This window comes from Rhagoletis pomonella, unplaced genomic scaffold (assembly GCF_013731165.1).
Source record: "Rhagoletis pomonella isolate Grant_MI unplaced genomic scaffold, Rhpom_1.0 Rhpom_scaffold_00008, whole genome shotgun sequence".
Taxonomy (NCBI): domain Eukaryota; kingdom Metazoa; phylum Arthropoda; class Insecta; order Diptera; family Tephritidae; genus Rhagoletis; species Rhagoletis pomonella.
This window is the reverse complement of record NW_023458562.1, coordinates 21,714,500-21,738,772: the sequence shown is the minus strand read 5'-3', so window position 1 is coordinate 21,738,772 and position 24,273 is coordinate 21,714,500. Positions and strand designations below refer to the sequence as shown.

General features: G+C 34.6%; 3 protein-coding genes across 12 annotated transcripts in view; 1 reads left to right on the top strand and 2 right to left on the bottom strand.

The window, feature by feature from the left end:
• Positions 1-19,282, bottom strand: part of LOC118744410 — a 397,231-nt gene extending 377,949 nt beyond the window's left edge. For 2 of the 10 annotated variants that reach the window (XM_036477417.1, XM_036477408.1), the window contains exons 1-2: positions 18,858-19,282; positions 9,602-10,817 (exon numbers count right to left, since the gene is read on the bottom strand). Coding sequence is in view for 9 of the 10 variants with exons in the window: in XM_036477408.1 (XP_036333301.1) it covers positions 9,602-9,627 (26 nt within the window). In the remaining variant the exon portion in view is untranslated. The remainder of the gene's footprint in view (positions 1-9,601; positions 10,818-18,857) is intronic. The other 8 variants (XM_036477411.1, XM_036477409.1, XM_036477413.1 and 5 more) reach the window with 8 other exon arrangements.
• Positions 19,283-19,604: 322 nt separating this feature from the next.
• On the top strand, positions 19,605-20,765 carry LOC118744409 (PSME3-interacting protein). Its single transcript, XM_036477407.1, has 4 exons — positions 19,605-19,819; positions 19,883-19,981; positions 20,043-20,203; positions 20,270-20,765. Exons 1-4 carry the CDS (start codon positions 19,723-19,725, stop codon positions 20,657-20,659), a joined length of 747 nt encoding a protein of 248 aa, XP_036333300.1. The 5' UTR covers positions 19,605-19,722; the 3' UTR covers positions 20,660-20,765.
• Positions 20,766-20,836: 71 nt separating this feature from the next.
• On the bottom strand, positions 20,837-23,330 carry LOC118744408 (nucleolar GTP-binding protein 2). Its single transcript, XM_036477406.1, has 3 exons — positions 22,991-23,330; positions 22,253-22,931; positions 20,837-22,183 (listed from the first exon to the last, which is right to left on the bottom strand). The coding sequence occupies exons 1-3, from the start codon at positions 23,198-23,200 to the stop codon at positions 21,045-21,047; spliced, it is 2,028 nt and encodes a 675-aa protein (XP_036333299.1). The 5' UTR covers positions 23,201-23,330; the 3' UTR covers positions 20,837-21,044.
• Positions 23,331-24,273: the final 943 nt, after the last annotated feature.

Below are 24,273 nucleotides of genomic sequence, written 5' to 3'. Positions count from 1 at the left end.
TGCCAGCCGACCACTTTCCTAGTGTCTATTGTTGACTATGTACTTAAATCCGTAAGTTACTATGTATGTGAATTCATTGAATTCTATGAATTAAAGTTTTTAAATACAAAAAAAAAATAATGCGAATTAAAAGACTAAAAAATAAAAACAATCTAAGCATATTTAAGTTACGTTGTCGAATTTTTCTTAGAGGGTACAAGTGATCTAAGTATGTATGTATATGCAGGTGAGCGTATTATACAGAAATCGGACACATTTGATGGACGAGTATGCAAATATCGTGTGGCACCGTTTATGAAGTGAGCGTGCAACATTTGCAATAAATTTATGATACATAAATACTATACATATCTAAGTATTTACTGCATGCACATATGTACATACTATAGATTTGCGTATTATTTGCTGTATTTTTGCCAGAGTTTAGAAGCACAAAAATTTGTAAATTTTAATATCTATTGCTTTAAAAACCAGAGAAGTTGTTGGCGCATAGAGCCGATCCACTGCGAAAAGTTTTATTAAACTTTCTGTTTTTATTTTAATAATACAAGTTTACCAAGTAAAGAAAATGTTCGTCCTGCGACTCTGAGACTCTTTTATATGAATTTTAATGTAAAAATAAATCAAAATATAAGAAAGTACAACATTTTTTGAGCTATAACTTATAACCAAATTTAGGTTCTTTGAGATCTGAAAAAAATTTTACTCACTTAAGTAAGCGGTAATTCAATTATTATGATTTTTGGCGCCAGCGAGGGTCTGGATGATGATTACGTCAGCAGAAATTTACCAGATTCTAGTTTGAACACCTACATATATATACGTATGTATATCCACTAGGGTAGTCCAAAAAAAGCATGCGGAAGAGTAACGTCGGATTTTTAATGCTCTCACTCCTTAGATATACCGAAAAATAATGAGCCCACGCTTTTTTATTTCGAAATCAAAAAATATTTAGGGTCATTCCAAGCGCTCAGTTTTCCATGTATTTTATATGGGGAAGAACAACATTGGAAATCTCCTGAAGAGAAACAGAGTTTTCCGATCGAAAAATATTTACTTTCAAGAAATCTATACCATTTCTACGAAAAATGATTGCTTCCCATATAAAATACAAGGAAAACTTTCAGTGCTTTGAGGGACATCTAAATATTTTTTGACTTCGAAATAAAAAAAAAAACAGGGGTATATTTTTCGATATAGAACAATCCTAGAAGACTTAAGAATGAGGATTTAGCTGTTGAATTTTTATAATCTGTGTACAAAGTTTGAAATGTAGATTTATATGGTGTTTGTTGTATAAACAGCTAGACTTTTATAAAAAAGTATTAAACATTGAATAAACCAAAGAGATATAACCAAAAACTGGTCAAAATAAGGCGAGTTTAGTATTTCTGTCATCAGTATATGTATGTATGTACATGTGCACACAAGTAAACCAATATTTACTCGCACACATACATATGTAAATAAACAAATTGATGTATGGTTATTCATTAACTGCAATTTAATATTAACCCCAACGGAAAGAATATTAGACCGCTTTAACTTTGCCAACGCACTCCACTCCTTCCCCGCATATATGCTGAACTTTTTTACTGAAGCGCATGCATCATAAATGTGCACACATAAGCGCATTTGCACTGATAAGTATGTAAGTACGTATAAATATGTATGTATGTAAATATGCAAATGTATTGTTTGCTTTTTATCATCGAGAAACCATGCCACACCCGCTCCTTTCTACAAATATGGACCATCACGTACTTGTAGAGTCACATTTTGTACTTTTTCAGTTATTTATACAAAGATATGCACATGCATATGCATGCACATTAGGGTGGTCCTTGCAAAAATATCAACATCATACGTACAAAATAAAGAAATCCACGAAAAAAATGAAGGGTGAAAAAACTGATTTTATTTTTATAAATCACAAAAATTCGAAAAATATTTGACTTTGACCTGCTACATTTCAGCGCGTTTATGAATTAATATGAATAAGTTTCAATAATATATCAAATCTATCGAATTTTAAGTAAGTCCTTTGTCAATCTTTTGCGATTTAAAAATTATTTAAATTTTTTTAAGCCCTGGTATCAATTCCGAGAAATGTGTTTAAAAGTTTTAAATTTTCATAAATGTCTTTATTTTATACGTTTAACAAAATAAATGTGTGCCCCGTAAAAAAATTGTAATGCTGATTTGTTAATGATCACCCTAACGTACATATACATGCACACATATGCAATTCACCCCCTACACACCTTCCGCTTTTGAGTATAGATCTTTTAAATAAAAGATTGGGCGCAGACATATGACGTACATAGTAGTAGTATGGATGTTTCGAATATTTGCATTCGCCTTTGTTATGCGAATGATTCGCATCATTTTACACATTCGCATTCGACATTCGCATTCGCATCAAATGATACAAATGTTTTGCGAATGCGAATGTGTACATGGGCAGAGAGTCCACTCTAATATTGGGGCAAAGGCTCTAAGTCTGTCTAACCAGCATGCGGACAATAACCGGCTTTTAGCTTCACGGGCTAAGCGGTTGAGTAGTATGTATATCAAGCAAATTAATGGGCTTTCAACAAGTACTGCTCAAAAGTACTGCTCTTATAAGCAACCTATAAATAATGTTGGATTCCTCCAGCGAAAGCGAAGACTCGGATGACATTAAAAAATGTGAAATTAAAGCTCAATTGAAGGCCTAAGTATCTTAAAGAAAAACGAGCTCATCGCGGTGAAAATCCCCTGGATTGGTGGAAAACTAAACTAAAATACGACAAATTGACAGATCTGGCCCGCAAATATTTGAGCGCTCCACTCGCCAGCGATCCAAGTGAGCAAGCGTTGATTGCAGCCGGCCTTATATACCAGCCTCTAAGAAATCGCCTCATGGGAGAAAAAGCAGCAAAATAACTTTTTTTTTTAATATAATATGCCCCTTTTGAACTTTGACTACTAGATTAACCCTTAATTAGGCGCATAAAGATACTCACACAATTAGCCGCATGGTGACCCCAATAAAATTGTTGAAAAAAACAGTTTTCAAAATAAAAAAACCAAATCTGTATTATCAAAAATATTAAAGTCGTATTATCGTTAACTTAAAAAAACAAAAACATATTTTCGACTTCAATTTAAAAAAAAAAAAATTAAAAACTTACCTCCCCCAAAAAATGTTACGTTAGTGGTCGCATGGGGTCAGCTCACAAGCGAGTAGCGACACATATGTACGCGACGATGTTCTAGCCGTGACTAAATAAATAAAACGAAATGTATATTGTCATAAATATTAAAGCTCTCTATTATAGTTAACTTTAAGAAAGAAAACTGTAACTTTGACTTCAAACTTAGATACAAAAATAAAAAAATTTTACGTAAGTGGTCGCATGGGGTCAGGACTCAAAACAGTAGCGACACATGCGTACACGTCGATGTTCTGGCAGTGACTTATTTACGTACCCCGCGGGGAGTTAGGTAGCTAGAAAGAGCGCAAGCACGCTCCAAGTACTCTAAGACATTTTTTTTCCATTTGAAATGGCGTTGACCCCATGCGCCTAATTAAGTGTTAATACAATGTATAGGTTAAGCACTCGTTCAAAGTTCTAATAATTTACAAAATATTTAAGTAATAACAACGATGGCTTAAGTTGATTATAGCCTTTTTAATTTTATTCCTAACATTCGCATTCGCCAATGTGAAAAATATGACATTCGAAACATCCCTAGTACCTGTGTATATATGCTCATACGTACGTATGTATGAATGCATGGATGCATATATATATAAGTATGTACAACAATATGTTCATATATGTTCATGATTTTTTACACACACACATATATATGTATGCACGTTCATGTGCATTTCTGATAAGTAAAACAACCAAGAAATCGAAACAAAACAAAACAATTGAGAGAGAAGTTGGATAAAGTAAACAAAAGCCGACCGATAAGTAGTAGACGCATTAGAAAAAAAGTTTCGTTTTATTGTTTTTTTTTTTTATTAACTTCGTATGCACTTACATATCTACATACATACATACATAAATACATATCATATAATTATCCACGTATGTACATAAGTACATACATATATGTGTACCTAGATATGTCTGTGCAGACATTAATGAGTATGCTAATGCATTTGCATCTTCATCAGCTTTTCTGCCTTAATAATTGCAAATTGTAGAAGTTCATTTTTATTAAAACTCGTATATGAATAAATATGTAGAATCGTGTGGTGTATGTATTTACTAGCAGAGCTATGTATGTTAGAACATATAGAAGCAAAGATTTGGTTTTAGGATCCAAACAATAAACCGGATTCAGGGAATATGGAAAATGTTTGTACATATATAGTACGTACAGTGCCGAACAGAAGTATTGGCACAGTGAATTTTTCGCAATATATGCGAAGTTTTTTATTCTAATTTATTTTCGATAATTTTTAATAAAAATATTGTTCATTCTACGACAGAAAACGTAATAATAAAATCTCTAAACTTTGTGCAAAACTCAGGAAAATTCATTAAATTTGCACAGTAATTTGCAACTTTTTATTCAGATTTTTTAGAAAAATTCTAAGTACGCAAGTTCTTCCATACAAAGTAATTCGACAATTATTTTTTGTATGGAGAAAATGAGCAACAGCTTCCACTAAAAAAATTCCCAAAAATATACTAAATTTGAATGGGCTATAAAACTGCATACTTAGAATTTTTCTAAAAAATCTGAATAAAAAGTTGAAAATTAGTGTGCAAATTTAATGAATTTTCCTGAGTGTTGCACAAAGTTTAGAGATTTTATTATTACGTTTTCTGGCGTAGAATGAACAATATTTTTATTAAAAATTATCGAAAATAAATTAGAATAAAAAACTTCGCATATATTGCGAAAAATTCACTGTGCCAATACTTCTGTTCGGCACTGTATGTATGTATGTATTGTATTTCAAAGTCGAAAAAAATAATGTATGCACCAAAATTGTTATTTTTACTGGCTGCATACTTTTCTGCAGTCTAGGCCCACTTTTGAATGCATCGATCGGTTAAGAATAACTTAAGATCGGTGGGTGAGGCTGTTGGTCAATAATCATGCTAATGATTAGCTCAGTCATGGTGTTAAATTAGACATAAAATGTTAGATGAGTTGAAAAAAGCTTGTTGATATCATGTGAGCTCCTTCAGAAAATAGCGGGCAGAGCTTATTTTATATAAGAGACATTTGCTGTTGTTATGGGAGCCTAAAACTCGCTGTCCAAAAATTACAAGCTGTCTTGATGGTAATAAAGACGTCCGTCACGCCTGCTGAAAATACATGCCAGCTGACCAACCCACTAAAATACATTTTTGCGAATTTCTCGGAAACCGAGTGAGCACTTAATTGATTTTGGTGGCCTTAAAAAACACCTAAATAGCACCCATATCCTGAGTAATTGTTATCAGTTTTTGAAGAAGTTATGATAAAGGCTGCCTTCAATATAGAGTATTGGCAGGTGAGGTCAATTGAACGTTCAGGCCTTAGTTGGGCGCCAGCTGTATTGCCTGCTGTCTTTGCAACAGGTTTTTAAGAGGTGCCTGCACATCCGCGCGGATCCTGAAATATAGTCCTTCGGCGGCATTAAGACGCGTGCGGGGATCCGAGGTTGTCATCTCATGGTGCTTTTACACAACAAAGGTCAACCACATGCTGTGGTAAGTCCACCGTTACTAGCAGAGGTAGACAGGTACCACAACCGTTAAAATATAGTCGGAATCTCCTGACTGCTAAGCATCCAATGGGCATGGACACGCAAGTATTAGAGGGAGAAGTATGTTCGACACCTCCCACCTCTGCAGAAGCTGTTTGCTGAATATATTATAACTAGTGAACCCGCATGGCGTCAAAACGCCAGCAGTTAATTAAATTTTTTAAACAGGTGAAACTGTATTCAAAAACCTCTAAAAATATTCCTAATAATTAATCTAAACCATTTCTCAGTGATAAGAGGTCTCGCATGGTGTCGGTTTTCATTTCTTCAAATTTCAAATCTCCCTGTAACTTCAAAAGCAAAACCTGTGCACATCTATGTAGAATCCCAGTTTTTTAATTGAGCTTCTCATTTTGGAAATTCGAAATAACTGTGCAGATGTGATGACCTTCAACAAAAAAAAATAGATGGCAATTCTAATTAAAAATATTATCAGCCTATAGTTTTCTTAAAAACTCTTTCGTTTGACACTAATATTTCGATATTTCATTTATGTATCTTTGGTATAAGTAAAACAAATTCGACTTTTCGAACAGGTGGCAACCCCTTTAAAAGTATTTTCAAACTAAAATTTTTCGCCTGGCATTGTTATATATATTTCATATTAACTGATGAATTAAGGTAAATTTATTTTTTTTAATCACATGGCAACTCTCCTAAATACAGTTAAGAAATAAATTATTTTCAAACCCATTTCGATTGATACCAATCTTTTGACAACCCATTTAACTTATTAAATAATTTGAGCTTAATTTTTTCAACAAAAAAAAAAAAACAAATGTTCACCCTAACCCTATTTTCAAATTTCATGTAACTTATGTGTAATTAAACGAAATACCCCTTTCAAAACAGGCGGCAACCTTGTTAAATAAAGAAATAAGTTTGCACATCTCCAGGCCAAGCGCTTTAATTTGACACCCCATTTTTGAAAATCGAACGAACGGTGCAGATCTTTTATGTGGAACAAAAAATGACTTCGCGTATTATTTTGAACTAAATTTTTTAAAAGATGGCAACTCTTTTCGAAAAAGTTAAACCTTATTGCACACCTAAAGTCAGAGCCCTTTGATTTGACACCTCACTTTTGAAAATCGAACGAACGGTTTGGAATTGATGGCATTGATTATTAAATCATTTGAATGCAATTTTTTATCAGGTGGCAACTCTTTTCGAAAAAGTAAAACCTTATTGCACATCTACAGACTAAAGGTCTGATTATGCATACTTCGCATAACATCGCACAACTATTTGTACCAGTGCAATAGAAATGTAACTTAAGAAAATGTGAAGCAAAATCTTAACTCAACAGATCGCTAAGTTTTTAAAAGTTCTGCTCATTTATGGGTAATGGAATAGATACAAAATATATACAAAGCACAAACGAAATTACAGTTTGAAGTTTATGCGAAGTTGTGCGAAGTATGCATAATTAGACCATAAGCGCCTTAATTTGACATCTCATTTTTGAAAATCGGGTGAACGGTACAGATCTTTTATGCTGCACAAAAAATCCCTACGCGTATTATATATATATGGATTCCTAGCTGAGACTACAGAGCATTAATGCGTTGGTGATGTTCGGTATAAATCAGAAGGCATCTTGTGAGAACAAAATCTTCCTACACGTCAAGTGTGGTTGTTGTACCGCCTTCCTTAGCCCCGTATGTGGCTTTGCTGTAGAAAACAACCAAGCAAAACCTGCTTACCAATCATAGTGTCCTGATTTTTATTTGTACAACAGCACACGACGTTTCCCAAAAAAGACCCCGAAATTTCCTCGGTCATTCCGATCGTGCAAACACGTCTGCCTTGGAAACCGTGTTGTGTAACTTCGTTCACTGCTTACTGACTACTTTTATACGACGACTTAATTTGCGCAATTCATAAAGGTTTGGGTGATTTCCTTCTTGTTTCCAACATTAGTTTTTCACTACCCCAATTTCTGCAGGTCACTTCAGTGTGAGGGTGTAAGAAGTGATCGAACACCAAAATCGTAAGTAATCAGCTTAATGTTTTGATCTCAAAGCATCACCTTACGTTGTCTTCAAACTAGCAACTAGGTATGTACATATGTAGTTATATGAGTTTGTGCAAACCTAGGGCCTAATAAGTAACAGAAAACCGATAGTCGTGAGATCAGCCGATGAGCGTTGATCAGCCATGCTTTAGAATCAAAGACTCAGGCGTTAATTACGAAGTAATATCCTGGAATAATTTTTTGCATCAAGCGAAAAAAAAAATATAAAAAAATTGTCTAACAAAGATAGTGGTATCTTGTTTTGAGAATTCTCAGTGCTGTGCGAGTACTTGAAGACTGACGACGCGTGGCACAATGAAAGTCCTTAGCTTGGCCTGCACAGGTCCGTGGGGTAATAATTTCCCACAAGGTGTGAGTGACGTATCCTTTGTTTGTCACATCTACCGTTATATTTAAAGTTTTTTTTCAGAAAACTGCTTTTGAGACTATAAATAAAAATGGTTGTGTGTTTGTTAATAAGAAATAATATGGATTTTCATAAAAAAAAATCGGAATAAAGGAAAATTGTGATCTTAGTTTTAATTTAAGTTTCTTGAGTTCTCAAGAAAAATCAGAAATAAATTTTTATTATTTCTGTTGCTTGAGAAATTACTTTTCTGTTATTGTAAATTTTCGGGAAGAAGTAAATTCTCGAGCATTTTTTTCTTGAGAGCTGCATACTATTTTAAGAAATTTTGATAGAAAAAAAATTCTTTCCTATTGCTTGTGCGGCATCAGTGAGAGCTGCATAAAGCCATTTAAAATTCAGTATTATAAATACATATGTAAGTTTTATAGACATTCTATTTTTCATTTTTAAATATGTAAAACCTTTTTTAAATTAACGGCACTCCTAAATTTTTATACAAGTATTAGGCCAGTTCCTTTTTTTTGCTTAAAAATTACTTGTTTGTTTTTGTATACCACACACTTATGGGAAAATATGTACATATTTCTTCATAATAGATAGAGCTGATGATTTTGTAGTCTAAGGATTACCTGGGTACCCAGGCACCCGTGCAAATGCAGAAGGTTCAATTTAAGCGTATTTGTAATTATAAGTACACAACGCATGTAAACAAACGTCCTTAAAGGACAAATCTAAGCTAACTTGCTCCACGAAAATTTTATTTTATAAGTAAATTTTTTCAATGTGTTTTATAGGCGTCTTCGGAAGAAGTATCTCATGTCTGTATTTACTGCCGCACGTGTGCTTCTTTCAATGTATGAAAAACTTTCCCACACCCTGCCCGGGTAAGTATAGCCCGTTTACCCAGCACCTGTCCTTGTGCTTAACTAATTAAGCCAGTAACATTTTGACTAGTTTTGGCTATTTCTGATACTTATTTAATGGTTGTTTTCGCGTTGATTTTTGTTAATTTTTTTTTTGTGGAGGGTTTTATTTTCCTCCCTACACAAAAATTGTCGAACATAAACTTACTTTGTGTGAAAGAAAATCTGTGACACCGTTAGCAAAAAAAATTATCAAAAATCAACGCGAATTCTTAGCCTCTTGAAACTTGCACTTTCTGCATACTTTTAATTTTTCTTAAAATGCTTGGCAAAAACTATGTTTTTGTAAAATTTTGTTGAATTTTTGTACAAAGTTGAAATTTGGATATGGTGTTTGGTAGAAAATTATCTGTATTTCTATAAAATAAAATATTAAACATTAAACACACAAAATAAAAATTGCCAAAACTGGTCAAATGTCGTGTCCCTATTATTTTTCACATGACTATATACTTACTACCCGGTTCGGTATGTGTTTGCAAGAAAAAATTAAAATTTAATATCCATTTGTTAGAGTTACTTACCGCTTTTTGATAGATGGGTCTTCCATAGGTTTTCACGATTTTAGCGAATGTTTGGAATGTAACGAAATGTAAGTAAAATACTATTTCACACAGTAACTGATAAGGCCGTTCAGGAGGAAAATTGTAATTACGATTCATATATTCGACAATTTGTAAGTGGGAAATTACTAAGCAAATCCAATAACGGGCACTTTAAACAACATTTTGAAAAGGTATCACAATTATTTATTAACTTTCATTCTTGTTATTGCTTTTTTCAGAACTTTTATTTGAATAAAGTTTTTTACTTTACTTATATTATTTCTAAATTTTTTGGAGCCGCCTTTTTTAATTTTTTTGTCAGCAGCGAATCAGAAAATCAACTTTTAATAGACGTGTCGAATTGTTGAGTGTAGAATACCCGAGTATGTACATATGTATGAATGTATGCACATATCAAGATTTTGATGCTCTCTTTTCCATTCCAATTATACCGCGGATGTTTTTATTTTTGGTATTTTGCACGATTTTCACGTTTTCTTTAGAATGTTTTGTAAATTGAGTTTCGCGCAATGCGTGTCTGAAGCTGGAATTCCAAAACGAACAAAAAACTGATATTGTGGTCGGAAAGTATCGAAATAGTGTAAAGCAAATTACACATTTAGCACTTTTAATCGTATAATGCAAATTCGCAGAAATACGTTTGTATGTACAAATTTATACATATAGTACATTCAAAGCTATTGATACTCGTCGTAAGCAAGAGAAAAGTATTGCAAATTTTTTCCACTAACTATTCGTTCACTTTGTATTAATAAGTTTTGCTTCAAATATGAGTACTTTTTAATTGTAGTTCTACTGTTGAAGGTACAATGCAGTGCAGATTTAATGCAGCATTTGTTATTGTTGCTACGTTATGTTTTCATTTCGCTTTGTTATCGAAAAGCTGTTGCCAAGTGGCCGCGACCATTTAGATATTTTTTCTTTTGTTAAGTTTATTCGTCGTTTTATTATTTAATTGTGTATTATTTCTTCTTCGTTCACTTCATTTTTTAATCTCGAACTTATGTATGTTAGCATTTTGCTTCATATTCGTTGCTTCTACTCTATTTAAATTATGTATAGTGAATACTGCTTTCATATATTGTGTATGTATGTACATATATAGATTGTGCACTTCTATTTTGCATGCAAAGCATATGAGCTCCTTAATTAGCTTTTTACTTTCATTAAATCACTGGAAAATATCGATTATTAAGTATACATACAACACCACATAAATTTACAATATCAAATCATGAAATCATCGCGCACAACTCGTCAACGGCAACTGGTTCTAGATGTGCTTTCTAACATCAAAGTTTCGGTGTACGCTCAATTTGTACCTCGGCCTAGTGCCCGTTCTCTGCAGCCCTAACTATTTATTACGTTCAAGTAAATATATGTATAGTTTTTACATACATGCATAGCCACATTCATACATACATCTAAAAAATGAACCTCACTCTCTCACCAACATCCAACTCTTAAAATATACGATCTATCTGCATTCTGCGCGTGGTTATTGGGCTTTTTTATGAACACGATTGTTCTCATTTCAGCCAACGCGCATTACCAGTCTGCCTGCCCCGCCCCCTAACCCGATTTCGAACGCAACCCCCTCATCTATGTGATACTGTGATACTGTTAAGACAATTCTTTCATATTTCTTCTCTTCTGGTCTCCTTCAAGATCAGGTTTTAGCCGCCGTTTTCTGATTGCTGCGGTTATGCTCGTATGAATGCTTGCGCGCTTGTCCAGCTCAAAAATACTGGCATAGAAAAAATTATTAAAAAACAGGTAATAGTGTAGGTTGTGGACTCCAACGAAAATACGTACATATATCCAAAATGGTCGAAAGTGGTATCATCGTGGCGCATTAAAAACCATTGCGTTTAAGTGAACTTTGTTAGTATTAAATTCATATTAGTAAATGCACTAATAGTGAAGTGAAAAAGTGGAAGAAACAACCACAATTTACATGGCGAACTAAGCTCAGTGGCTTTGTAAGACGGAGTCGCTGGTTCAACAGTGAACCCGATGAAGAAGTCTCCTCTTCACGTGCACCTCCAACCCTACGACCCTGACACCAGAAGCGCTCTGGACCGCGCCTATCGACGCAGCCCGCTTTCTCGGCCTCAGGCTCACAGAGTCGGAGGATGAAGACGACGACACATGACAAATCTGGGGGGTTGAGCACTGCTGCTACAACAACAACAACATGAAGAAGTCTCGAAGTCTTGCAAGGCACTTGCAGGGTGCACGGATTCAATAGGGTTTTTCTCATAGAAAAGGCAGTTTTTACCGTGCAATTCGTGTACTCGATAACCCCCTACTCTTTAAAATTTAATTAACTGCACATATCGAGCCATAACGGCCAAAAAAATGTAAGCGACATTTTTTTCAATTTATTTTTGATGCAGAAATATTCCTATTCTGCATCAAAGTTATTGAAAAAATTGTCGATTACGTATAAAACTAAAAAATAATTCAAAGATGTGTTTCGGGAAAAAATCGTTATACTTAAGATGCGCTCGAAATTCCTAAGTAATACATTTTTTTTTTATAAAAGTAAATGCGTTAATTCTAATAAATTATTACAGTTCTATGCCTATTTTCCTCGATTTCGCAGCCAGTTTGTATACACAAAACTCTTTCCACTGTAGGAGAAGTCAATGTTACATTGTGCTTGTTATAGGAAGAGTTACTAGAATAGTAAATAAATTAAATATATTTGGTAACACGTCATTTCCAAACAGTCTTTGGCCTATCTTCAAGTTTCAAGTTGAAAGAAAGTTGTATTCCAAATACCTATCTCCATTTTAACACATCAAAACAAAACTTCCATCCAAATCATCAGAGTAAAAATCAAATAATTTCTTTAAGTAAATTACTTATTGCATTATTGTCAGTTTAAACACCTTTTCCGGAAAAAGGACTTGAATCTAAGTTTCGCGATTGTTTTTAACCGACTTCAAAAAAACAGGAGGTTAACTTTTGACGGCGTGCAACGTTTTCGATAACTCCTTTATCGGAAATTTGGTACCTCAAGGGCGAACCCATACTACTTAATTTGATTTAGTTCCGATCATTGGATCATGAAGAGACTAACGAAATTTCTAGCAATAATAATACTTAAGTTGGCGCTTACACAATATGTTAGTGTTTGGCCGAGCTTCTCCTCCGATTTGTGGCGTGCGCCTTCATGTTGTCACTCAAAGGGGAGGGACCTAAGCTGAAGCTCCGTAATGATTGAATGCAATTGTATATAAGCTGCTCCATAACCGAAGTCTGAAAAGCCTGAAAGATGCTAAATTTCATTTCATTTCATTTCGTCTCGCGGGACGACTATTTTAAGATGAAAATTATTTTCGTCTTCTCATAATAATTAAGTATATGGGATTTTTATATTTTTACGTCTCTCGGGACGTTTATTTCAAGACGACAATGATTTACGTCCCGCGAGACGAAAAAAAGATATTTCTCGTAAATAATTATTATACAAAGACGAAAAAATTTCTCTTAAAACAAGGCGACGTTTTTGATCTCAAATATTAGGATAATAATTATTTTAGGTCTCTGATTTTAACATTAATGTGAAAAACGGAAAAATAATTCTGAATGAATTGAAATTAAATAGTAAAAGAGTATCACATTTTGTTCGACCTCTCATTTTATAATCGCATCTCACTGGTCGGAAAACTCATCGTAATGCTGGATTCCACTAGGCATTAAATGGCAAAAATGACATATGAGAAAGTTTGGCATTAAAAAATATTTGTGTCATTACGTTAAAAAAATTGTTATTATGTTCATTTCCACATGGAATTTTTTTAAATGGCATATATTTTTTGCCATTTTAATGCCTAATGGAAATTCGGCATAACACTTCTGGATATTTGTTAACAATTTGCTACTAAATTTTTTATAAAATAATCTTTTTAAATTTCAAAAAGAGAAAATTCAAAGAATAGTGTTTATAATGAAAATGTTTACAAATATGCACTGCAGAATGTCAAGAAATTTCAAGCAGGAAAAGGCCTGAACAACTTCGAAAGCTGCAACGCCTGAAAACCCTGCTGCGGAACCTCAGCACTACAATTTTGCGACGGCTCCAAAGGGCAATTGTATTTTTTATGAGAAACTGATTTTCATGGCAGAATTCACTCGGCGGTTCACCATTGCCTGCCGAGGGGCGGCCGCTATTAGAATTTGTCTTTGTGTTTTTGATGTTGGTCCGAAATTGGGCTCGAACCCAGGCCTGCAGAATGGTAGTTCACTCTGCCAACCACTACACCAAGTCACCGGTCAAGTTAGACATTCAAGGTTACAATAATTCGCATAAAGCTGAAAATTGGTACGAGATTTGCAAATACTATTATAAATGAAATGTCAAAATCCCCATCGATCTCACGTTTTATTTTATTTATTTAAAATGTTTTTTTTTTTTTTTATTTATTTCAATCGCCTGCGATTGTTCAAAATTTAATATTTTCACAAAATGATTCGATCAAGTACACAAATGAGCAACATCTTCGAAAAAAATTGCCGAAAATTAACAGTAAGTGTTTCTAAGATATCTAATTAAAAAGCTCGAAATTTTTACGAAAATTTGTTGATTATTTTTTAATGTTGCACGAAGATCAAAACTTTGATTTGTACAGGTTTTGTTAAAAAGTAAACTATATTTTTATAAACAGCTACTTAAAATTAAAAAATAATAAAATAAATAGCCAAAGCTTGTCTATATATGTATATGATAAGCACTATAGCTTTTTTTTATCATCTAGTAATTTGCTAAATTATGCGCAAATATACACGTAAATAGACAAAATACTAAATATTTATTCGTTACGATATTTTCAGTCAGATGAAATTGCAGTTATACTTTTCGTTTTAACCGACTTCCAAAAATGGAGGAGGTTATCAGTTCGTCAGAATATTTTTTTTTATGTATGTTACCGCATAACTTTGGACCATGTCAACCGATTTCGATAATTCATTTTGCATTGGAAAGGTATGTGTCTCAGAGGTGGTCGCATACTAATCTTGTTTAGATCCGATCATTGGATCATGAAATATATATATATATATATGAGAATTAAAGTCGGTTTTGTTTTTTGCTTAAAAATTACTTGTTGATTACTCAACTTGCTTTGACAACACAGAACAGCTGATGGTATGACACTTCAGGAACTTCTGACAAAGAGAGAACCTTATTTACTCCGGGAAAGGCTTTATGGTAATTGTTTACTAACTTTATCTCTAATCCAACGCTGGGCTGGCTCACTGGACTTGAATGCTACTGGAATAATGAAACGGGGATTAATATACAAAAAAACATTACATTTTCAAAATAGGCTAAAACGCCTTATACAAGTAATTGTACTTAATCCTTTTAAAGCTAGCCATATTTTGCTCGCGACTGTATACCATTCTACAGTCCAACTGAGGTATCCACTCTAAAGGAGAAATATTGCCTCAGGGAGATTTTTCCTTTATGAAAATTAGACATACCAATTAAGTAATTCCTAAAATACAACTCGACCGAAACAAAAATTCGTTACTTTTAAAATGTCTTTGAATATTACTTTTGATTTACGGGTGACTAACAAATTGTTGAATAGTTGAATAAGTCTGTAAATTTTCCACCAAGTTTTGAACTAATCATCCAAAAAAATTCAAAACTCAATTTGTCACGACAATTTTGTCTAAATTAATTATAAAATAAAAAAATAAAAAATGTCTGGGCGTGGTCTACGGCCAGGGAAAGGAGTAGTTATGTGGCATTTAAATTGAAATTAGCATGGAGTAGTTGACGTAAATGAGCAAATGCAAATCTATTTTATGTACATATGTATGTATGTACATACGTACACGTGTATAGTATATATGTTTATATTTTTAATGTTATTTCTCGTAGTTGTAGTTTTAATATATATATTTTTTTTTTCTTATTTATTTTTATTTTATGCTGATTCTCTTTTATAAAAAAAGGCTTAACCTTAGTTAAATTGTAACTTTAAACACAAAAAATAAACCGGACGTAGTTTCAAAAACATTACTTCAAACTAAAAAATATTTTTAGTTAAATTTTTTTATTTTCTATTTTTTTTTTGTTTTTTTGTTTTTTATGCTAATTACCTTTTGTCAAAAAATACCTTGCCTTCAGTAACACTATTTCAAACCAATGTTGTTGTGCGACATTTTTGACGGCAACGACTGAGATATCAACCGATCTGGGCGGGGTTGTTGTAGCCGCTACACCAACAACAACAACAAGGATTCAAGCTATATACCATGATAAAAATATAGCAAGGTAGAACCGTTCTCTCAATTTTTCGGCCATGATTTTTTTTTTTAAGTTCGCGAACTTTTTAAAATCATATAAAAGTGAAAATAAAAAATGAAATTGTTCGAAATTGTTGTTGCTTGAGATTGAAAATGAAAATGTGTGTGTGAGTTTGTGTGTGTGTTTCATTTTCAATCTCAAGCAACAATAATTTCGAACAATTTCAATTTTTTATTTTGACTTTTATATGATTTTAAAATGTTGGCAAACTTCAAAAAAAAAATCATGGCCGACAAATTGAGAGAACGGTTCTACCTTGCTATGTTTTTATCATGCTATATACCACAATTAGAAGAATTCAACAAATTTTCGCCACTCTGAATTTTCTTAACATTTTTGGCTATACATACATTGAGTTTTGGTACATATAACCAAGAATGTGCAGCCAGAAATTCCCACTGATTCAATCGAAAAATAATGCAATAGACTACACTTTTGGAAATTATTAATAAGGGGTGGTTTAGATTGGTAACCCCGGAGTACGGATTTAAGGAAAATATCGCAGGTAGAGGGGGTGTGGCCTCCTAACGCCCCCCTCCCCCCCTATTCGGAAGGGGGCAGCCCCCACTTTACGAAAAGTCGCACCCCTCCCTTCGGCGCCTCCACCAGACACCTAGGGAACCGTTTGAAAAAGGGGGAAAAACGGAATGTTCTTGGGCAAACTGAGCAGTTTGAAATGCAATATGACCCAACTAAAAGAAACTGTAGGACTTTTTAATAAAAGAAATTATGCCAAAATATATATCGGGCGATTTTGAATAAAGAATAATAATAATTAAATTAATTAAAAATAGAAAAAAAAAGTTCTTTTTAACAAATGTATTTTTGCGTATAATTCGTTTCTGCGTAGGCGGCGTGCGGCCACACTTAGGGATTATAACCCTCAGGCAGTAGAATTCTCCTTTCTGTGTTGCCAAAGAAGGGGGGCAGAACACATTTTGCAGAGAACACCTCTCTCATTCTTTGGAATATTTTGCAGTTTGACAGCTGAACTCCTCTATTTAATTTGCATATGCAACCAAAGTCAGACGCGTGATTTTGAAGGTTTTTTTATTTAATGAATTGTGATTAATTGGTTAATATTAAAGTCGTAAAGAAAGTTATAACTAATCGAGTGAAGTGTAAAGTGAAGGGGAATACAAAAATATATTAGTGAAGTGGCTGCAAATATTCTGCATGTACTCTCATAATAATTTAACAATGAATTTTTCATAAAAAAGCTGTAATATACTAAAAGTTTTTATTTGCTTGGTAGTGCGCACTCTAAGTACACATATATTGAGTGTAAATATCATGGAAATTTAGTGGAAAGTGCACTAAATATTGTGAAATAGTGCCATACAAGTTTTTTAAACTTACAAAATTTAACAACAAATTACTTAAAAACCATAAGGTTCTGCGGTTTGAAAATTTACAGTTGTCTATGTACCCCCTCTGCCTTAATTCCGTAGGTAAAAGGGCACATCAGCGGAACCAGGCCAAAATTTACCAAAAAAAATCAAGAGGGGTATCAATCGGCGCGTTTTAACGCGAATAATAACAATCCGAGACCGGAATTTAAGATTTTTAATCAATTTAAGAATTATTCCCTAAGGTCCCTAGGGACCCTTTAGAAAAATGGCCAAAATTCACAATTTTCACTTGCGTCCACAGTATTTTTGCGTAGAGTTCCTTTCTGATGTAGCCTTGGGAAAGGATGAGGTAACTAGAATTCCCTTTCTGTGTGGTAAACCTGGGGCTACCGTCCCAGTGATGCCTATTATGGTCACTGGTGTTTTATAAAAATGTCTTGTATATAAAACAAAAAAAGTGCAAAGCGAAAAGTGCGAGTGGTTTTTGCGAATAACTCTTCAATGAATTAAAAATGTTAATTTCCGTTCTCTGATTATTATTATTGGCGTCAAGACGCGTCGATTGATACCACTCTAGTTTTTTCCGTCCATTTTGACCTGGTTCCGCTAAAGTGCACTACTACCATTCCATACTCCGGGGTTACTATTCTAAAATTTTCCCAAATCTACCAAAACAAAACAAAATTTAACTTCTTACAAACCTAATACCATGTTCTGACCGACATCGAAAACATGTTTTCGTTGCTAAAACTGGTTTTCGACCTAAATCTTGTAATATCTGTCAAACTAAAACTAGTTTTCGCTGAAACCTCACGTTCCACTCATTCCAATCGGTGTCTTCACTAGTTTTTTTCGATTATTTCTCGAAGTGGAAGTCATATTTTATCATCTTTAATATGCCATTTCGGATTTATTGTTAATTGGCTGGCCAAAGTAAAATAAGAATGAAAGTAAGAGGTTGCTAATAAAAATAAAGAGAGAAAAGCTTTTTGGTTTTGTTTTTGTGCAGCAAAACTGTAATCAGAGGATGTAAGAAATGTCAACGAAAACACTAACAGCCGGTGTGAACAGCCTTCAGCTCACAAACCCAAAACTCGTTTTCAAAGTGTTTTCATTGTCGGTCAGAACATGGTATAAATCTTTTCTACTAATTTTGGTCAAATTTACCAAAGTGGCAACCCCGTATGTGAGTATACCGATCGCCCGCACCAAAACATGGGTAAACAAAAAGGAATGTAGCAATCGGGCCGCAAAACAAATTCGCACAGCGCAACACGCAGCGAAAACGACAAAGTTGAACTTTTGACTCTTTTTTCCTTTCTTGCCATATTTCGTTTATGGTTATCTCTGCACCTTTTTCATAGCTACGTTGTTTGCTTTTCTGCTTTATACAATATTCTTCCGAAAACATTCACTTTGCACAATTCTTTACCCTCATACTTATTTACTGAACAAGCTAAATGAAATCCACTTTTTTCGAATTTAAACTCAAAACTCTCTACACTTGCGCTTTTCTCGTATCCATCTTTCGCACCTTCTTCTTTTACTATGGTACTCCTCTCATTCCATGATCTTACATATTTCCTTCTATTTTCTTTTCATTCTCTTTTCATTTTCATTCACTTTACGCCTTTACTGATTATCCAGGAAAAATTCCATTTCACTATATCGGTAAAATTTCCGATTAAGCACTTTTCTAATCTTTATCTCTTCCTTACAAACTCATAAGTTTACGTACTTTTTTTTAACACTTCCTTTTCTTTAAAACAAAATTCATCATCCAACAAGTGGCGGCCATATTTGCATTTTTATGTTCACAGATCACAACCGATCCCAATTAGTGTTGTTGTTACTGTATGCTCTATAGCAACTGTTGTACTACACTACACTTCATCGTATAGCATCCAAACACCGCGCTAATTAACTACGAACGAAACGTTACATCTGACGACCGAATGAATACTGCCGAACGAGATGCAATGTGAAAGAATAAACACCTAATAATTTCGTGTTGGGTTCGCAAGGTTGCATAAATTTATAAACTTTTTTTATCGGGTAAACATCCTTTTTCCATTTGTATATATACATATAATAAAGGAAAATAACACATCCCAGTTAAAAATTGGTTCTTTTATTTAGTTTTAAAGTTTTGGTTTGACTAAATAACGTAAATTAAGGTTAATTGTGGCTGCCAAATTACGCTCAACATTCTCTACACACCGTTCGCACTGAACGCAGCCAGTAAATATGCAGCATGCATTTGACGTTTCTACTCGCATTGAAATGTCATTTATGTTTTGATATCCTAGCAGGAGAACTACTATTTTAACTATTAAACACCTTCCGATAGAGATTTTCATATAGGTCTTTTGTTTTAGGCGTTTATAATTCAATTGGAAATGAGTTCAGGCTTTGTAACAGCATCAGAAGCTGCCGAAGCCCGTAAACGGCGACAGGAGGAATGGGAAAAAGTTCGCACACCAGATCAACCATTGGGTGAGTGTATTGTTAAAACAATTGTATAAAATCAGAAAATAAAAACAATATATTTATTCACAGAACGTCCTGAAGAACCATATGATGGACGATCGCTTTTTGACCGACTAAAAGAGCAAAAGATGAAGAAAGACATGGAATATGAAGAGGCTCATAAGTTAAGTGAGTGATAAATAAGAAAATCCATACAGCGAGACTTCACTTCTTTAAATTTCCATTTTAGAAAATCTTATACGCGGGTTGGATGACGATGAAGTTCAATTTCTAGAGCTGGTCGATCAAAATAAAATCGACGCGGAAAAGAAACAATTGCAAGAGGAGCGAAAGGAACTCCAAGAATTCCGTGATCGTGTGGCTACACTGCAGGAAGAAACTGCCGATAAAGTATAAACCACTTTCGGCAATCATGTAGTTGTGTGTTTTTATATGTTTTCCTAATATATCTTTTAGAAACTCCAAACCGAAATCAGAACATCCAAAGTATCGAAAACTTCAACAGTTGCGTCCACAACTCGTCCCACGCAAAAGTCTTTGCTTGGTGTTGGCATTAAACGCAAGAATGGAGAAACGGCGAGCACAACAAGCTCGAAAATAACAAAAAATTCTACCGCGGGAAGTGCTGATAAAACATCGTTATTTCCTAGCATTACTACAAACCAATTTGATAAAGGTCAACTGAAATGTATTGCAATACTACCTGGTATTGGACCTTACAATGAGTCTAGTGACTCTGAAATGAGCAGTGGCAGTGAAGATGAACCCGACAATGACAATCATGCCAAGTATGATTTAATGGGGCGTAAAAGGCAGAAGAAGACGAAGTGCCAAAACGATGATTGATTTTTGAATTTTCCAGCTCATGTAGTAGGGAGGTCTGTCTCATCCTGTAATGGCTTCGACATATAATATACATACATATACGTTAATAAACTAAGAAAATATTGAATGGTTTATTTTCATTTGCCAAAAAGTAATCTGACTTCGGCTTCCTTTACCTTCAAACAAAACTACATCATATGTGATTGTTGTTGGAAATTTTATTTATAATACGTCCACTTCCCATAGTATACAATCCAGTTGTCAAGAATCTGAAGGTTTCCAAAATTATCAAACACCCTTTTTGGGATTGATAACTTCTGATGTATCTTAATAACTTCCAATACATGCATTTTTATTTTGAAAATTATCATTAAAGAAAACCAAATTTATTTTTTTATTTCACACATCATTCGTCCTTTTTCTTATTGCGATTACGATTTTTCACATTGGTCACTTCATAGAAATTACTGCCTACCTTCTTGCGCTTTTGACTGCGTTCTGCCGCACGTTTCTCCTTAGCCGTCAATCGTTTTTTGGCCGGAGGCAGTCGATTACCTTCATCACCACTTTCGCCACCAACATCCGGCTCTACTCTAAATTTGCCGGAAGCCGTTATTGCGACACTCGCTTTACGTTTAATGTTGGCTTTTTTGTGCACGACACGTTCTAAGTCATCATCGTATTCATCTTCAGAATAAAATTCACTGACACCATCGCTGGACTCCTCTTCATTCTCTGGGTTTTGCTGGCGTTGCTTTTTGCGTTCCAGGCGCTCGGCCTTCTGTTTTTCCAACAATTCTAAATCTATTTTATCTAGCTCACGCACATCCTGTGGTTCAAACTGAATGCCAAGTTTAATTTTTCTGAAGTCTTGCAACTGTTTGAATTCTCTCGCCTTCTTAACTGATTCGCTTACGAAAGTAGGTGCTTCGGATTTAGTGTCATCTCCTTCTTGATTGACTTGATCAACTGTTTCGGGTTCGTTAAGGGATTGGGGTTTATCAGCCTGTGATTTTGGTATCTCAAAGCCTTCGGGTGCTACATAAAACGGTAGCTTACCTCTTTGCCAGTCATTCAAAACCATGCGTGAAGTGACTGTGATATCAGGCTCTCCTCCCTTCAGTAATTTACCGGATTTCTTTGCCAACTGCTCCAAGAAGTTTAATGACGATGTCCATTTATCAACCTTATAAGTTTTTTGTATATACTCTTTTCGTACACGTTGCAAAACTGTCTCTACGTAGTCTTCAGGATTTGTAACCAATTCGACGCGTACAACTCCTTTCAGCACTTTTTCTGTGTCTGTTTCAGCTGATGGATATACCACGCCAGGACAATCGATCAGGAAGATACGTTTCATTAATGTAATATACTGCCACACTTTTGTTTCTCCAGCGATGGGCGCAACATTACATACTTTTTTGGAACGCAAGGCATTTATGACGGAAGATTTTCCTACGTTTGGATAACCAATGAAACCCACACTAATCTGTTTTTTGTCCATATGCAATTTCCCTAACTGCCGGAAAAGGTTTATGAGTGCACCTGTGAAATAAATAAAAAGAATCATTCACCATTTCAAATTGGCAACTCTAAACAATAAAATATACTAACCTTTTCCGAATGGATGCTGCATCGAGGCATGGAAGGCAATAGTTGGATACTCAGCACTTAATATAGCAACCCAGCGCTGCGTCACCCACACTGGCACCAAATCCACTTTATTCAAAATGAAGAAAAGGTGTTTATGTGGTTTTTCTTTGCGTAAGAATTGTTCAATGTACTTGGAACGGGTGCCCATAGGATCGCGTGCATCAAGCACCTGGAGTAAAACATCGGAAGAATCAACTACTTTGTGCAACTCATTCCAAATACGTCTACTCTGTCCAGCAGCAAATATCCAATCACGCTGAGCAGCTTTTTCGCCTGTTTCTTCACGCACTAAATCTACATCTTTAGTTTCATCATAGTTTTCAGCCTGTAACTCGGCAGTACGACTCAAGTCCTCCAAATCTCGAACTTTCAAATTGACACGCTTCCGTTGTCTTTTTGGACCGAATGTGGTATCGAAACTTTCTGTATCTAGTAAATGTACACGCTTGTATTTGCTTGTCTCGTTGAGTAGCGTGATTGGTAGCTGTGATGGCTTCATTATCACTTGGTACGGATCTTTTACTGCTTTGCCAATTTCATCTTGGAACTTTTGGAGTGCACTTTGCGATATTACCCGCGAATTACTGAACCATTTTTGAGAAGGTTCCACTCTCGCCATCGTACCAGATGGAAGACGACCCTTAAAATAAGGAGTAAGTGAACTCATTTGCAATTCAAACAGAAATGCCATAGGTTTACCTGAAATGGTGCAGGTGTAATTATTTTTCCCTTACGATTACGCTTCGCTTTGAAGTTACGGTACATTTGCAATCGCTTGATAGTGGCCTGCGTACGAGGATTTGCTACACCTTTGAGGCCAGATTTGGGACGTTCCGGATTCATAGAGTGATTCGAATGGTTGAAGCCCTGTTTGCGCGGAGGCCCAGATGCACTTCGTACTTTCGGCATTTTGCAGATTGCGTTATATTTTAACGAGGGTAAATATGTCTTAACTTTTAAAATACGCCGCAAATTACGCAGGAAACTATAAACCCAAACACAACGCGGCGTGTGCAAAGATAAAAAGAATTTGTTAGGTTATATTTTGATCGCAGCTGATTTTCATACGTATGATGGTATTTGGAGAGTTTTTTTGTTCCTCCTTCCGCAACACCAACTTAAATAAACCCTACAAGAATTGGGTGATGCAAATTTTCGTGTAAAAGCGACAAAAACAATCCTTTATATTTCAATGTGGCAGCACTTAGTGAAGCGAAAAGCGAAGAAAACGACAAAGAGCATAGCGATGAAAACAAAAAATTGCTTTCTGAGCTGACGGTTGCCATTTCCCACTTATTTATCGGATCAAAAAATGGACAAAATGGTAAAAAATTTACCAATTTTTATTAAATGGAGAAATTGAGTGGAGTTTATACCTCTTTATCAAGAAACTATGCCAATTCTGGGTAATTATCTAGGTGGGCTTTCAACTCCCAAAATTGGTCAAAATTTTGGAAAGGGGGAATCACAAACGCATCTGGACCCAAATAACAAGAATCCGAAAGCGGAAATTAACTTTGTTCACCCGATCAAAGGCTATTAACCTACGCAGAAAGGTGTTCTCTGCAGAAGGTGTTCAGCGCTTTTTGTTCGCAACGCAGAAAGAGAATTCTACTACTACAGAAAGGAGAAGGAAGTGAGGGTTACAATCCGTAAGTTGGTCAAAATTTTGGAAAGGGGGTACCATTAGACGCGTCTGGTCCCCAGTAACAAGAATCCGAAAGCGGAAATTAACTTCTTTTACCCGATCAAAAAATATTAACAAAAAATGTTGGGCGTTGAAAGCCCAACTAGATCCAATTCAGTTTTATAACAATTTTTCTTTATATTGCATCTAAAGTGCATTACAATTGTATATTAATAACATTATATTATTTAAAATGTTAAATAATAATTTGTTTCTCAATTTCGTTTTTATTAATGCTAAATCAGAAAATTTTGCGCTCAGCTGCTGCGGAACTTTGAGGCAGACTAAAAATGTT

Bases quoted from the DNA above. Each gene is read 5' to 3' on its own strand.
- LOC118744408 (XM_036477406.1), bottom strand. From the start codon at position 23,200: ATGCCGAAAGTACGAAGTGCATCTGGGCCTCCGCGCAAACAGGGCTTC. The intron at 22,932-22,990 runs GTAAACCTATGG...CCTTATTTTAAG, and splicing joins TTACACCTGCACCATTTCAG to GGTCGTCTTCCATCTGGTAC. The intron at 22,184-22,252 runs GTTAGTATATTT...TTTATTTCACAG, and splicing joins GCAGCATCCATTCGGAAAAG to GTGCACTCATAAACCTTTTC.
- LOC118744409 (XM_036477407.1), top strand. From the start codon at position 19,723: ATGAGTTCAGGCTTTGTAACAGCATCAGAAGCTGCCGAAGCCCGTAAA. The intron at 19,982-20,042 runs GTGAGTGATAAA...TTTCCATTTTAG, and splicing joins TGAAGAGGCTCATAAGTTAA to AAAATCTTATACGCGGGTTG. The intron at 20,204-20,269 runs GTATAAACCACT...TATATCTTTTAG, and splicing joins AGGAAGAAACTGCCGATAAA to AAACTCCAAACCGAAATCAG.